Source organism: Salmo trutta, chromosome 20, assembly GCF_901001165.1.
Source record: "Salmo trutta chromosome 20, fSalTru1.1, whole genome shotgun sequence".
Taxonomy (NCBI): Eukaryota; Metazoa; Chordata; class Actinopteri; order Salmoniformes; family Salmonidae; genus Salmo; species Salmo trutta.
In genome coordinates, this window is record NC_042976.1 from 2,393,315 (window position 1) to 2,410,218 (window position 16,904).

At 50.0% G+C, this 16,904-nt stretch overlaps 1 protein-coding gene across 3 annotated transcripts in view; it reads left to right on the forward strand.

The window, feature by feature from the left end:
• Window positions 1-16,904, forward strand: part of als2a (alsin Rho guanine nucleotide exchange factor ALS2 a) — a 102,679-nt gene that overhangs the window by 916 nt on the left and 84,859 nt on the right. For all 3 annotated transcript variants that reach the window (XM_029702012.1, XM_029702013.1, XM_029702014.1), the window contains exons 3-7: window positions 47-195; window positions 477-742; window positions 3,613-3,783; window positions 7,201-8,383; window positions 16,075-16,328. In XM_029702012.1, coding sequence (XP_029557872.1) covers window positions 47-195; window positions 477-742; window positions 3,613-3,783; window positions 7,201-8,383; window positions 16,075-16,328 — 2,023 coding nt within the window. The remainder of the gene's footprint in view (window positions 1-46; window positions 196-476; window positions 743-3,612; window positions 3,784-7,200; window positions 8,384-16,074; window positions 16,329-16,904) is intronic.

Sequence of the window (16,904 nt, forward strand, 5' to 3'; positions counted from 1 at the left end):
GTCTGTCTGTCTGTCTGTCTGTCTGTCTGTCTGTCATCTCCTTCAGCCCAGTGAAGGAGGAGAGCTCCAGAGAACGAGGCCTGCTCCACTTATGGAGAGGCTACTGCAGTAGTGTTACCCCAGAACGGGTGCTTCTGTCCCGGCCAGTCCTCCAGGCTGCCCTTGGCATCAGCCATGGTATCCTCCTGGCTGAAGGTGAGACTTCTCTTTGGATTCTAATAAGATAAACTTTCTACGACCTTTAAATGTATAATTCTTTTTTTAACGTTATTTGGAATGTATTAAAATATACACTTCTAATGAGTTAAAACAATGACTAAGCGTCCTTGTGTAGCGTATAGATTAGATTTGAATAGTGAGTATTTCATCCGTTACACATAACAAATATACTTGAAAATGTGTAATTTATACCGTATGTGATAACCTGATGGAGATCACTGTATACCTTTTCTCTTCACCATCCTATTTATCTCCAGGTGGGCTGGTGTACAGCTTCGGCGACCTGACGTGGAGGCAGGGCTTGAGGGTCCCACCTACTTACCCTCTCCTTGAGTCTGTCCTCTCTGGTCAATGTGTTTCGTCTGTAGCTGCAGGCTCATTCCACTGCGGCGCCGTCACACAGGAAGGAGCTGTGTACATGTGGGGTGAGAACTCCTCGGGGCAGTGTGGTCTGTCAGAGAGAGGCCTGGTCCCAGATCCTAGCCTCGTCGGTATGGTGGATTCTGAGACGGTCCCTCCGCAGGTATCTGTTTTATATTCTTATTTTCATCACGAAAACAAAACTAAATCCAAGATTATAGAAAACAATTCAGACATCTTTGAAAACAACAGATAAAACAATGACAATAGCTGTTTCCATCCAATTGGTGACCGATTTTCACATGAATATTTTAAAATCTGCATAATAATAATACGTGCATATTCCCACCAGTAATGTGTTTCCATATTTTTATATATAATTAACCTTTATTTATCTAGGCAGGTCAGTTTAGAACAAATTCTTATTTACAATGACATCCTAGGAACAGTGGGTTAACTGCCTTGTTCAGGGGCAGAACGACAGATTTTTACCTTGTCATCTCGGGGATTCGATCTAGCAACCTTTCGGTTACTGGGCCAACTCTCTAACCACTAGGCTACCTGCCTCCTCTAACCACTAGGCTACCCGCCTCCTCTAACCACTAGGCTACCCGCCTCCTCTAACCACTAGGCTACCCGCCTCCTCTAACCACTAGGCTACCCGCCTCCTCTAACCACTAGGCTACCCGCCTCCTCTAACAACTAGGCTACCCGCTTCCTCTAACCACTAGGCTACCTACCTGCCTCCTCTAACCACTAGGCTACCTACCTGCCTCCTCTAACCACTAGGCTACCTGCCTCCTCTAACCACTAGGCTACCCGCCTCCTCTAACCACTAGGCTACCCGCCTCCTCTAACCACTAGGCTACCCGCCTCCTCTAACCACTAGGCTACCCGCCTCCTCTAACCACTAGGCTACCCGCCTCCTCTAACCACTAGGCTACCCGCCTCCTCTAACCACTAGGCTACCCGCTTCCTCTAACCACTAGGCTACCCGCCTCCTCTAACCACTAGGCTACCTCCCCCCTCTAACCACTAGGCTACCTGCCTCCCCCCTCTAACCACTAGGCTACCTGCCTCCCCCCTCTAACCACTAGGCTACCTGCTTCTCCCCTCTAACCACTAGGCTACCTGCCTCCTCTAACCACTAGGCTACCTGCCTCCTCTAACCACTAGGCTACCTGCCTCCTCTAACCACTAGGCTACGTGCCTCCTCTAACCACTAGGCTACCTGCCTCCTCTAACCACTAGGCTACCTGCCTCCTCTAACCACTAGGCTACCTGCCTCCTCTAACCACGAGGCTACCTGCCGCCTCTAACCACGAGGCTACCTGCCTCCTCTAACCACTAGGCTACCTGCCTCCTCTAACCACTAGGCTACCTGCCTCCTCTAACCACTAGGCTACCTGCCTCCTCTAACCACTAGGCTACCTGCCTCCTCTAACCACTAGGCTACCTGCCTCCTCTAACCACTAGGCTACCTGCCTCCTCTAACCACTAGGCTACCTGCCTCCTCTAACCACTAGGCTACCTGCCTCCTCTAACCACTAGGCTACCTGCCTCCTCTAACCACTAGGCTACCTGCCTCCTCTAACCACTAGGCTACCTGCCTCCTCTAACCACTAGGCTACCTGCCTCCTCTAACCACTAGGCTACCTGCCTCCTCTAACCACTAGGCTACCTGCCTCCTCTAACCACTAGGCTACCTGCCCCTCTAACCACTAGGCTACCTGCCACCTCTAACCACTAGGCTACCTGCCTCCTCTAACCACTAGGCTACCTGCCTCCTCTAACCACTAGGCTACCTGCCTCCTCTAACCACTAGGCTACCTGCCTCCTCTAACCACTAGGCTACCTGCCTCCTCTAACCACTAGGCTACCTGCCTCCTCTAACCACTAGGCTACCTGCCCCTCTAACCACTAGGCTACCTGCCACCTCTAACCACTAGGCTACCTGCCTCCTCTAACCACTAGGCTACCTGCCTCCTCCTCTAACCACTAGGCTACCTGCCTCCTCTAACCACTAGGCTACCTGCCTCCTCTAACCACTAGGCTACCTGCCTCCTCTAACCACTAGGCTACCTGCCTCCTCTAACCACTAGGCTCTACCTGCCGCCCATCCCGATATTCTGTCTGTCTACTCTGGTGAAGCAATAAGGCATGAGAACCCGGGATTGTGGTGTGAATAACTCCTGTCTAAGTGCTGTTGTTAGGCCTGAGGCGAAGCCTCAATAACTCCTGGGTTTGAGTGCCTAATTGCTTTTATAAAACGGTTGCCAACATATTAAAAATAGATTAACGACATGTTTTCATTAAAAAACGGTATTTTAATAAAGTACATTTGTTTTATTTAACCCTTCCACCATACAAAATAGTTTGGCTGGTCGTTCATTCTATCCATTCTATTTGCAATGTTTGCTATGCTAAACAAAACATTGGCATGTAGCAATGCAGGCTAGCTACTTCTCCTTAGCTAGCTAGCCAACGAAAGCTAATACACAATCACGTCAAGCAGCTGAAAGGACAGCAAACGAAGTGCACTTTAGTTTTGTTTTTACTTTCGTTGAATATATCCATTTATAATGATCCTAATAAATGAATTGGTCTGGATCAGAGAAGCTGTCTTGTCTTGTCACATTTATATGCATGGGACAGTGGAGATCACCAAACATACTGCAATATTGTTTCACTGGTCGGAGCCAAATTCTAGCCTAGTAGCATGGGGAAATAATATCTGGGATACTTTTTCCAGGGGGGAGATGAAGTTTATAAATTGACTGGCTGGGCTGAAGGACAGTGGCTGCTCGTTGATAAATGTAATGGAATCGTTAACATGCTTTACCAGGAGAATGTTGGGGATTCTGGTGCTATAAATCCCTGTTATCAACCAATCAGCATCCAGAATCCAAACAACCCCGTTTTTAAAACAAAAAAATATATATATTGTTAGACGATGACAGCACCACTTCACCAGGTCAAATCCCTGGTGCGCGTAAACAGACTTGGTAATTGTGATACTGTACCTCCCAACAGATCATCAGGATCCTGGAGGTAACCTGTGGGGAGCAGCATACTCTGGCTCTGTCTGCCCAGCACGAGGTGTGGGCCTGGGGCAGCGGCTGCCAGCTGGGCCTGGTCAACAGTGTGTTCCCTGTGTGGAGACCCCAGAAAGTGGAGCACCTGGCTGGGAGGCACGTAGTTCAGGTGAGTGAGTGCTTCTTATTAGACGTTCATCTAGAGTTAACCTCAGGTCATTTCAACAATACACCTCGGTCATTTCAACAATACATTTCGGTCATTTCAACAATACATCTCAGTCATTTCAACAATACATCTCGGTCATTTCAACAATACATCTCAGTCATTTCAACAATACACCTCAGTCATTTCAACAATACACCTCGGTCATTTCAACAATATCTCAGGTCATTTCAACAATACATCTCGGTCATTTCAACAATACATTTCGGTCATTTCAACAATACACCTCAGTCATTTCAACAATACACCTCGGTCATTTCAACAATACATCTCAGGTCATTTCAACAATACATCTCGGTCATTACAACAATACATTTCAATAATACATCTCAGGTCATTTCAACAATACATTTCAACAATACATCTCGGTCATTACAACAATACACCTCAGTCATTTCAACAATACATTTCAACAATACACCTCAGTCATTTCAACAATACATTTCAACAATACATCTCAGTCATTTCAACAATACATCTCAGTCATTTCAACAATACACCTCAGTCATTTCAACAACACATTTCAACAATACATCTCAGTCATTTCAACAATACATCTCAGTCATTACAACAATACACCTCAGTCATTTCAACAATACATTTCAACAATACACCTCAGTCATTTCAACAATACATTTCAACAATACATCTCAGTCATTTCAACAATACATCTCAGTCATTTCAACAATACATTTCAGGTCATTTCAACAATACATCTCAGTCATTTCAACAATACATTTCAACAATACACCTCAGTCATTTCAACAATACATCTCAGTCATTTCAACAATACATTTCAGGTCATTTCAACAATACATCTCAGTCATTTCAACAATACATTTCAACAATACACCTCAGTCATTTCAACAATACATTTCAACAATACATCTCAGTCATTTCAACAATACATCTCAGTCATTTCAACAATACATCTCAGTCATTTCAACAATACATTTCGGTCATTTCAACAATACATCTCGGTCATTTCAACAATACATCTCAGGTCATTTCAACAATACATTTCAACAATACACCTCAGTCATTTCAACAATACATTTCAACAATACACCTCAGTCATTTCAACAATACATTTCAACAATACATCTCAGTCATTTCAACAATACATTTCAACAATACACCTCAGTCATTTCAACAATACATTTCAACAATACATCGCAGTCATTTCAACAATACATCTCAGTCATTTCAACAATAGACCTCAGTCATTTCAACAATACATTTCGGTCATTTCAACAATACATCTCGGTCATTTCAACAATACATCTCGGTCATTTCAACAATACATCTCAGTCATTTCAACAATAGACCTCAGTCATTTCAACAATACATTTCGGTCATTTCAACAATACATCTGAGTCATTTCAACAATACACCTCGGTCATTTCAACAATACATTTCAACAATACATATCAGGTCATTTCAACAATACATCTCAGGTCATTTCAACAATACATTTCAACAATACACCTCAGTCATTTCAACAATACATTTCAACAATACACCTGTCATTTCAACAATACATTTCAACAATACACCTCAGTCATTTCAACAATACATTTCAACAATACATCTCAGTCATTTCAACAATACATCTCAGTCATTTCAACAATAGACCTCAGTCATTTCAACAATACATTTCAGTCATTTCAACAATACATCTGAGTCATTTCAACAATACACCTCGGTCATTTCAACAATACATTTCAACAATACATCTCAGTCATTTCAACAATACATCTCAGTCATTTCAACAATACACCTCGGTCATTTCAACAATACATTTCAACAATACATCTCAGTCATTTCAACAATACATCTCAGTCATTTCAACAATACACCTCAGTCATTTCAACAATACACCTCAGTCATTTCAACAATACACCTCAGTCATTTCAACAATACATCTCAGTCATTTCAACAATACATTTCGGTCATTTCAACAATACATCTCGGTCATTTCAACAATACATCTCAGGTCATTTCAACAATACATTTCAACAATACACCTCAGTCATTTCAACAATACATTTCAACAATACACCTCAGTCATTTCAACAATACATTTCAACAATACATCTCAGTCATTTCAACAATACATTTCAACAATACACCTCAGTCATTTCAACAATACATTTCAACAATACATCGCAGTCATTTCAACAATACATCTCAGTCATTTCAACAATAGACCTCAGTCATTTCAACAATACATTTCGGTCATTTCAACAATACATCTCGGTCATTTCAACAATACATCTCGGTCATTTCAACAATACATCTCAGTCATTTCAACAATAGACCTCAGTCATTTCAACAATACATTTCGGTCATTTCAACAATACATCTGAGTCATTTCAACAATACACCTCGGTCATTTCAACAATACATTTCAACAATACATATCAGGTCATTTCAACAATACATCTCAGGTCATTTCAACAATACATTTCAACAATACACCTCAGTCATTTCAACAATACATTTCAACAATACACCTGTCATTTCAACAATACATTTCAACAATACACCTCAGTCATTTCAACAATACATTTCAACAATACATCTCAGTCATTTCAACAATACATCTCAGTCATTTCAACAATACATCTCAGTCATTTCAACAATAGACCTCAGTCATTTCAACAATACATTTCAGTCATTTCAACAATACATCTGAGTCATTTCAACAATACACCTCGGTCATTTCAACAATACATTTCAACAATACATCTCAGTCATTTCAACAATACATCTCAGTCATTTCAACAATACACCTCGGTCATTTCAACAATACATTTCAACAATACATCTCAGTCATTTCAACAATACATCTCAGTCATTTCAACAATACACCTCAGTCATTTCAACAATACACCTCAGTCATTTCAACAATACACCTCAGTCATTTCAACAATACATCTGTCATTTCAACAATACATTTCAACAATACATCTGTCATTTCAACAATACATTTCAACAATACATCTGTCATTTCAACAATACATCTGTCATTTCAACAATACATTTCAACAATACATCTGTCATTTCAACAATACATCTGTCATTTCAACAATACATCTCAGTCATTTCAACAATACATTTCAACAATACACCTCGGTCATTTCAACAATACATCTGTCATTTCAACAATACATCTCAGTCATTTCAACAATACATTTCAACAATACACCTTGGTCATTTCAACAATACATCTTGGTCATTTCAACAATAGACCTCAGTCATTTCAACAATACATTTCAACAATACATCTCGGTCATTTCAACAATACATCTCAGTCATTTCAACAATACATACTGACTTGTTTCCATCGTGGTCCAGGTGGCGTGTGGAGGATACCACAGTCTGGCCGTGGTACGACACTTCCCTGGACAAGACTCTCAGTTCACCCGGCTGACAGCTACTGAAAAGTGTGACCAGTGCAACCAGCTGCTCTTCTCTGTGGTGGATAAAGAGGACCGTGTTATTATCAACGACAGCCACTATTGCCCACTAGGGATTGAGTTGGCTGATAGCAAACCAGGAAGCTGCTCGAGATCCAGACAGGCTTCCCCTGCCAGACAGGCCTCCCCAGCCAGACATGCCTCCCCGTCTAGACAGGCCTCTCTAGCCCAGAGACACAGAGCCTCAGCCTGCCCACTCTCTCAGGCAGTCAGCCCTGATCTGGGCCTTGACCCAGACCCCATTATAGGTCCAGAACACCTATTTTGTGGCGACACAGACAGCTCTCTCAGAGAGTTTAGCTCCAAAGAACAAGCTAACCAACAGGATACTGGTACCTCTGACACTGAAAGACAAGGCCCTGGGACTCTGACAGAGACGGACAGCAACTCGACTCTAACACAGGCAAGGAGGAGGAAAACAACATCTTCGACCGCTGAGAAGGAACCGAAGGAATACCCAGAGGGAACGTCTGATCGCGTCCTGAGCCCGTCTGAACAGAACGACAATGACATCACAGGGAATCCAATCACCTTAGCCAATCAGACAACAGGGGATTCGCTCACCTTAGCCAATCAGACAGCAGGGGATTCGCTCACCTTAGCCAATCATAGCTCAGGAGATCTACTCACCTTGGTAAGTCATGTCCCAGGACAGTACCTAAACTGTGACCTACCTGATCAAGACCAGCCTTCTACCTTGACGTCACGTCTTCCTCCACAACCTACAGACGACACCACCGTGGAATCCAGCCTATCATGTTCTCTACCGGAGAACTACACGGGTGCCTTAGTCATGAAACATACCTTAGCGTTAACGGGCCGTTTTGCTGCTGCTGCCTCGGCCTCACCCTCCACCAGCAGCCTCTGTGTCCCAGCCGCAGGGCTGTGCGAGGCTCGGTCTGGGCCTGTCATGGCATACAGGAAGACCAACCAGGAAGTGCGTCTCTGTACGGAGGAGGACTCCTTTCAAGGGAAGAAATGCTCCAGTCTGACTGATATCCTGCTAGAGGAGATCACGGAGAGGAATAGACGACACTCGCTACCTCCTCTCCTCTCTCATGGTAGGTGTGGTCGCCACCTCCTCTCCTCTCTCATGGTAGGAGTGGTCGCCACCTCCTCTCCTCTCTCATGGTAGGAGTGGTCGCCACCTCCTCTCCTCTCTCATGGTAGGTGTGGTCGCCACCTCCTCTCTCATGGTAGGTGTGGTCGCCACCTCCTCTCCTCTCTCATGGTAGGTGTGGTCGCCACCTCCTCTCCTCTCTCATGGTAGGTGTGGTCGCCACCTCCTCTCCTCTCTCATGGTAGGTGTGGTCACCACCTCCTCTCCTCTAATCATAGGACCTACTGAAGAGATGAGTCTTCAGTAAAGACTTAAAGGTTGAGACTGAGTCTGCGTCTCTCACATGGGTAGGCAGACCATTCCATAAAAATGGAGCTCTATAGGAGAAAGCCCTGCCTCCAGCTGTTTGCTTAGAAATTCTAGGGACAATTAGGAGGCCCGCGTCTTGTGACCGTAGCGTACGTGTAGGTATGTACGGCAGGACCAAATTGGAAAGATAGGTAGGAGCAAGCCCATGTAATGCTTTGTAGGTTAGCAGTAAAACCTTGAAATCAGCCCTTGCCTCTCCTCTCTCATGGTAGGTGTGGTCGCCACCTCCTCTCCTCTCTCATGGTAGGTGTGGTCGCTACCTCCTCTCCTCTCTCATGGTAGGTGTGGTCGCCACCTCCTCTCCTCTCTCATGGTAGGTGTGGTCACCACCTCCTCTCCTCTCTCATGGTAGGTGTGGTCGCCACCTCCTCTCTCATGGTAGGTGTGGTCGCCACCTCCTCTCCTCTCTCATGGTAGGTATGGTCGCCACCTCTCTCATGGTAGGTGTGGTCGCCACCTCCTCTCTCATGGTAGGTGTGGTCGCCACCTCCTCTCTCATGGTAGGTGTGGTCGCCACCTCCTCTCTCATGGTAGGTGTGGTCGCCACCTCCTCTCCTCTCTCATGGTAGGTGTGGTCGCCACCTCCTCTCCTCTCTCATGGTAGGTGTGGTCGCCACCTCCTCTCCTCTCTCATGGTAGGTGTGGTCGCCACCTCCTCTCCTCTCTCATGGTAGGTGTGGTCGCCACCTCCTCTCCTCTCTCATGGTAGGTGTGGTCGCCACCTCCTCTCCTCTCTCATGGTAGGTGTGGTCGCCACCTCCTCTCTCATGGTAGGTGTGGTCGCTACCACCTCTCCTCTCTCATGGTAGGTGTGGTCGCTACCTCCTCTCTCATGGTAGGTGTGGTCGCCACCTCTTCTCCTCTCTCATGGTAGGTGTGGTCACCACCTCCTCTCCTCTCTCATGGTAGGTGTGGTCGCCACCTCCTCTCTCATGGTAGGTGTGGTCACCACCTCCTCTCCTCTCTCATGGTAGGTGTGGTCGCCATCTCTCTCATGGTAGGTGTGGTCGCCACCTGCTCTCCTCTCTCATGGTAGGTGTGGTCACCCCCCCTTCCTCTCTCATGGTAGGTGTGGTCGCCACCTCCTCTCTCATGGTAGGTGTGGTCGCTACCTCCTCTCCTCTCTCATGGTAAGTGTGGTCGCCACCTCCTCTCCTCTCTCATGGTAGGTGTGGTCGCCACCTCCTCTCCTCTCTCATGGTAGGTGTGGTCACCACCTCTCCTCTCTCATGGTAGGTGTGGTCGCCACCTCCTGTCTCATGGTAGGTGTGGTCGCTACCTCCTCTCCTCTCTCATGGTAGGTGTGGTCGCTACCTCCTCTCCTCACTCATGGTAGGTGTGGTCACCACCTCCTCTCCTCTCTCATGGTAGGTGTGGTCGCCACCTCCTCTCTCATGGTAGGTGTGGTCACCACCTCCTCTCCTCTCTCATGGTAGGTGTGGTCGCCACCTCTCTCATGGTAGGTGTGGTCGCCACCTCCTCTCCTCTCTCATGGTAGGTGTGGTCACCCCCCCTTCCTCTCTCATGGTAGGTGTGGTCGCCACCTCCTCTCTCATGGTAGGTGTGGTCGCTACCTCCTCTCCTCTCTCATGGTAGGTGTGGTCGCCACCTCCTCTCCTCTCTCATGGTAGGTGTAGTCGCCACCTCCTCTCTCATGGTAGGTGTAGTCGCCTACTCCTCTCTCATGGTAGGTGTGGTCACCACCTCCTCTCCTCTCTCATGGTAGGTGTGGTCGCCACCTCCTCTCCTCTCTCATGGTAGGTGTAGTCACCACCTCTCCTCTCTCATGGTAGGTGTGGTCGCCACCTCCTGTCTCATGGTAGGTGTGGTCGCTACCTCCTCTCCTCTCTCATGGTAGGTGTGGTCGCTACCTCCTCTCCTCTCTCATGGTAGGTGTGGTCACCACCTCCTCTCCTCTCTCATGGTAGGTGTGGTCGCCACCTCCTCTCTCATGGTAGGTGTGGTCGCCACCTCCTCTCCTCTCTCATGGTAGGTATGGTCGCCACCTCTCTCATGGTAGGTGTGGTCGCCACCTCCTCTCTCATGGTAGGTGTGGTCGCCACCTCCTCTCTCATGGTAGGTGTGGTCGCCACCTCCTCTCCTCTCTCATGGTAGGTGTGGTCGCCACCTTCTCTCCTCTCTCATGGTAGGTGTGGTTGCCACCTCCTCTCCTCTCTCATGGTAGGTGTGGTCGCCACCTCCTCTCCTCTCTCATGGTAGGTGTGGTCGCCACCTCCTCTCTCATGGTAGGTGTGGTCACCACCTCCTCTCCTCTCTCATGGTAGGTGTGGTCGCCACCTCTCTCATGGTAGGTGTGGTCGCCACCTCCTCTCCTCTCTCATGGTAGGTGTGGTCACCACCTCCTCTCCTCTCTCATGGTAGGTGTGGTCACCACCTCCTCTCCTCTCATGGTAGGTGTGGTCGCCACCTCCTCTCTCATGGTAGGTGTGGTCGCCACCGCCTCTCTCATGGTAGGTCTGGTCGCCACCTCCTCTCCTCTCTCATGGTAGGTGTGGTCACCTCTCCTCTCTCATGGTAGGTGTAGTCGCCACCTCCTCTCTCATGGTAGGTGTGGTCACCACCGCCTCTCCTCTCTCATGGTAGGTGTGGTCACCACCGCCTCTCCTCTCTCATGGTAGGTGTGGTCGCCACCTCCTCTCTCATGGTAGGTGTGGTCGCTAACTCCTCTCCTCTCTCATGGTAGGTGTGGTCGCCACCTCTCCTCTCTCATGGTAGGTGTGGTCGCCACCTCCTCTCTCATGGTAGGTGTGGTCGCCACCTCCTCTCCTCTCTCATGGTAGGTGTGGTCACCACCTCCTCTCCTCTCTCATGGTAGGTGTGGTCCCCACCTCCTCTGTGGTCGCCACCTCTCTCATGGTAGGTGTGGTCGCCACCGCCTCTCCTCTCTCATGGTAGGTGTGGTCGCTACCTCCTCTCCTCTCTCATGGTAGGTGTGGTCGCCACCTCCTCTCCTCTCTCATGGTAGGTGTGGTCACCACCTCCTCTCCTCTCTCATGGTAGGTGTGGTCGCCACCTCCTCTCTCATGGTAGGTGTGGTCGCCACCTCCTCTCCTCTCTCATGGTAGGTATGGTCGCCACCTCTCTCATGGTAGGTGTGGTCGCCACCTCCTCTCTCATGGTAGGTGTGGTCGCCACCTCCTCTCTCATGGTAGGTGTGGTCGCCACCTCCTCTCTCATGGTAGGTGTGGTCGCCACCTCCTCTCCTCTGTCATGGTAGGTGTGGTCGCCACCTCCTCTCCTCTCTCATGGTAGGTGTGGTCGCCACCTCCTCTCCTCTCTCATGGTAGGTGTGGTCGCCACCTCCTCTCCTCTCTCATGGTAGGTGTGGTCGCCACCTCCTCTCCTCTCTCATGGTAGGTGTGGTCGCCACCTCCTCTCCTCTCTCATGGTAGGTGTGGTCGCCACCTCCTCTCCTCTCTCATGGTAGGTGTGGTCGCCACCTCCTCTCTCATGGTAGGTGTGGTCGCTACCACCTCTCCTCTCTCATGGTAGGTGTGGTCGCTACCTCCTCTCTCATGGTAGGTGTGGTCGCCACCTCCTCTCCTCTCTCATGGTAGGTGTGGTCACCACCTCCTCTCCTCTCTCATGGTAGGTGTGGTCGCCACCTCCTCTCTCATGGTAGGTGTGGTCACCACCTCCTCTCCTCTCTCATGGTAGGTGTGGTCGCCATCTCTCTCATGGTAGGTGTGGTCGCCACCTGCTCTCCTCTCTCATGGTAGGTGTGGTCACCCCCCCTTCCTCTCTCATGGTAGGTGTGGTCGCCACCTCCTCTCTCATGGTAGGTGTGGTCGCTACCTCCTCTCCTCTCTCATGGTAAGTGTGGTCGCCACCTCCTCTCCTCTCTCATGGTAGGTGTGGTCGCCACCTCCTCTCCTCTCTCATGGTAGGTGTGGTCACCACCTCTCCTCTCTCATGGTAGGTGTGGTCGCCACCTCCTGTCTCATGGTAGGTGTGGTCGCTACCTCCTCTCCTCTCTCATGGTAGGTGTGGTCGCTACCTCCTCTCCTCACTCATGGTAGGTGTGGTCACCACCTCCTCTCCTCTCTCATGGTAGGTGTGGTCGCCACCTCCTCTCTCATGGTAGGTGTGGTCACCACCTCCTCTCCTCTCTCATGGTAGGTGTGGTCGCCACCTCTCTCATGGTAGGTGTGGTCGCCACCTCCTCTCCTCTCTCATGGTAGGTGTGGTCACCCCCCCTTCCTCTCTCATGGTAGGTGTGGTCGCCACCTCCTCTCTCATGGTAGGTGTGGTCGCTACCTCCTCTCCTCTCTCATGGTAGGTGTGGTCGCCACCTCCTCTCCTCTCTCATGGTAGGTGTAGTCGCCACCTCCTCTCTCATGGTAGGTGTAGTCGCCTACTCCTCTCTCATGGTAGGTGTGGTCACCACCTCCTCTCCTCTCTCATGGTAGGTGTGGTCGCCACCTCCTCTCCTCTCTCATGGTAGGTGTAGTCACCACCTCTCCTCTCTCATGGTAGGTGTGGTCGCCACCTCCTGTCTCATGGTAGGTGTGGTCGCTACCTCCTCTCCTCTCTCATGGTAGGTGTGGTCGCTACCTCCTCTCCTCTCTCATGGTAGGTGTGGTCACCACCTCCTCTCCTCTCTCATGGTAGGTGTGGTCGCCACCTCCTCTCTCATGGTAGGTGTGGTCGCCACCTCCTCTCCTCTCTCATGGTAGGTATGGTCGCCACCTCTCTCATGGTAGGTGTGGTCGCCACCTCCTCTCTCATGGTAGGTGTGGTCGCCACCTCCTCTCTCATGGTAGGTGTGGTCGCCACCTCCTCTCCTCTCTCATGGTAGGTGTGGTCGCCACCTTCTCTCCTCTCTCATGGTAGGTGTGGTTGCCACCTCCTCTCCTCTCTCATGGTAGGTGTGGTCGCCACCTCCTCTCCTCTCTCATGGTAGGTGTGGTCGCCACCTCCTCTCTCATGGTAGGTGTGGTCACCACCTCCTCTCCTCTCTCATGGTAGGTGTGGTCGCCACCTCTCTCATGGTAGGTGTGGTCGCCACCTCCTCTCCTCTCTCATGGTAGGTGTGGTCACCACCTCCTCTCCTCTCTCATGGTAGGTGTGGTCACCACCTCCTCTCCTCTCTCATGGTAGGTGTGGTCACCACCTCCTCTCCTCTCATGGTAGGTGTGGTCGCCACCTCCTCTCTCATGGTAGGTGTGGTCGCCACCGCCTCTCTCATGGTAGGTCTGGTCGCCACCTCCTCTCCTCTCTCATGGTAGGTGTGGTCACCTCTCCTCTCTCATGGTAGGTGTAGTCGCCACCTCCTCTCTCATGGTAGGTGTGGTCACCACCGCCTCTCCTCTCTCATGGTAGGTGTGGTCACCACCGCCTCTCCTCTCTCATGGTAGGTGTGGTCGCCACCTCCTCTCTCATGGTAGGTGTGGTCGCTAACTCCTCTCCTCTCTCATGGTAGGTGTGGTCGCCACCTCTCCTCTCTCATGGTAGGTGTGGTCGCCACCTCCTCTCTCATGGTAGGTGTGGTCGCCACCTCCTCTCCTCTCTCATGGTAGGTGTGGTCACCACCTCCTCTCCTCTCTCATGGTAGGTGTGGTCCCCACCTCCTCTGTGGTCGCCACCTCTCTCATGGTAGGTGTGGTCGCCACCTCCTCTCCTCTCTCATGGTAGGTGTGGTCACCACCTCATCTCCTCTCTCATGGTAGGTGTAGTCACCACCTCCTCTCCTCTCATGGTAGGTGTGGTCGCCACCTCCTCTCTCATGGTAGGTGTGGTCGCCACCTCCTCTCTCATGGTAGGTCTGGTCGCCACCTCCTCTCCTCTCTCATGGTAGGTGTAGTCGCCACCTCCTCTCTCATGGTAGGTGTAGTCGCCTACTCCTCTCTCATGGTAGGTGTGGTCACCACCGCCTCTCCTCTCTCATGGTAGGTGTGGTCGCCACTTCCTCTCTCATGGTAGGTGTGGTCGCTACCTCCTCTCCTCTCTCATGGTAGGTGTGGTCGCCACCTCCTCTCCTCTCTCATGGTAGGTGTGGTCGCCACCTCCTCTCTCATGGTAGATGTGGTCGCCACCTCTCTCATGGTAGGTGGGATCGCCACCTCCTCTCCTCTCATGGTAGGTGTGGTCGCCACCTCCTCTCCTCTCTCATGGTAGGTGTGGTCGCCACCTCCTCTCCTCTCTCATGGTAGGTGTGGTCGCCACCTCCTCTCCTCTCTCATGGTAGGTGTGGTCGCCACCTCCTCTCCTCTCTCATGGTAGGTGTGGTCGCCACCTCCTCTCCTCTCTCATGGTAGGTGTGGTCGCCACCTCCTCTCCTCTCTCATGGTAGGTGTGGTCGCCACCTCCTCTCCTCTCTCATGGTAGGTGTGGTCGCCACGTCCTATCCTCTCTCATGGTAGGTGTGGTCGCTACCTCTCCTCTCTCATGGTAGGTGTGGTCGCCACCTCCTCTCTCATGGTAGGTGTGGTCGCCACCTCCTCTCTCATGGTAGGTGTGGTCGCCACCTCTTCTCTCATGGTAGGTGTGGTCGCCACCTCCTCTCTCATGGTAGGTGTGGTCGCTATCTCTCCTCTCTCATGGTAGGTGTGGTCGCTATCTCTCCTCTCTCATGGTAGGTGTGGTCGCTATCTATCCTCTCTCATGGTAGGTGTGGTCGCCACCTCCTCTCTCATGGTAGGTGTGGTCGCCACCTCTCCTCTCTCATGGTAGGTGTGGTCGCCACCTCTCCTCTCTCATGGTAGGTGTGGTCGCCACCTCTCCTCTCTCATGGTAGGTGTGGTCGCCACCTCTCCTCTCTCATGGTAGGTGTGGTCGCCACCTCTCCTCTCTCATGGTAGGTGTGGTCGCCACCTCCTCTCTCATGGTAGGTGTGGTCGCTATCTCTCCTCTCTCATGGTAGGTGTGGTCGCTATCTCTCCTCTCTCATGGTAGGTGTGGTCGCTATCTCTCCTCTCTCATGGTAGGTGTGGTCGCCACCTCCTCTCTCATGGTAGGTGTGGTCGCCACCTCTCCTCTCTCATGGTAGGTGTGGTCGCCACCTCCTCTCTCATGGTAGGTGTGGTCGCCACCTCCTCTCTCATGGTAGGTGTGGTCGCCACCTCCTCTCTCATGGTAGGTGTGGTCGCCACCTCCTCTCCTCCTTTATTTATCCAGGAAAGACCCTTGAGATTCGAAACGTGTTGAAATAGCTCTATCAACTACGCTGTATGCCCGAAGCTAGGTTTTCCAGCATCCCTTCTCTCTATAACTCAATTCTAACTCATTTAATGTTACTCATTATACGGTATGCCATTCATATGTCAATAGCATTTTGACGCCTTTTGTTTTTTTTCCTTCCAGCATCCCCTGAGCTACCCGGCAGGAGGACCGCTCGCTCCAGGCCCAATGTGCCCAGGAAGGAGGAAGTAGTGGAGTCTCTGCCCTCCCTGAACACAGAGGTGTGGAGCTGGGGCAGGGGGCAAGAGGGACAGCTGGGCCACGGAGACCAGCTACCCAGGCTCCAGCCGTTTTGTATCGAGAGCCTGAACAGAGAGGAGGTAGTGAAGGTAGCGGCAGGAACACACCACTCCCTGGCCCTTACTGCACAGTGTCAGGTAAAACACAGTCCCCATCATCACACTCACAGTCCCCCAATCCTGTTGCCTTATCCTGTTGCCTTATCCTGTTGCCATATCCCGTTGCCTTATCCTGTTGCCTTATCCTGTTGCCTTATCCTGTTGCCTTATCCTGTTGCCTTATCCCGTTGCCTTATCCTGTTGCCTTATCCTGTTGCCTTATCCTGTTGCCTTATCCCGTTGCCTTATCCCGTTGCCGTATCCCGTTGCCTTATCCCGTTGCCTTATCCCGTTGCCTTATCCCGTTGCCTTATCCCGCTGCCTTATCCCGCTGCCTTATCCCGTTGCCTTATCCCGTTGCCTTATCCTGTTGCCTTATCCTGTTGCTTTATACTATTGCCTTATCCTGTTGCCTTATCCTATTGCATTATACTATTGCCTTATCCTGTTGCCTTATCCTATTGCTTTATACTATTGCCTTATCCTATTGCCTTATCCTATTGCTTTATACTATTGCCTTATCCCTTTGCCTTATCCCTTTGCCTTATCCTGTTGCCTTAGCCTATTGCCTTAGCCTATTGCCTTAGCCTATTGCTTTATACTATTGCCTTATCC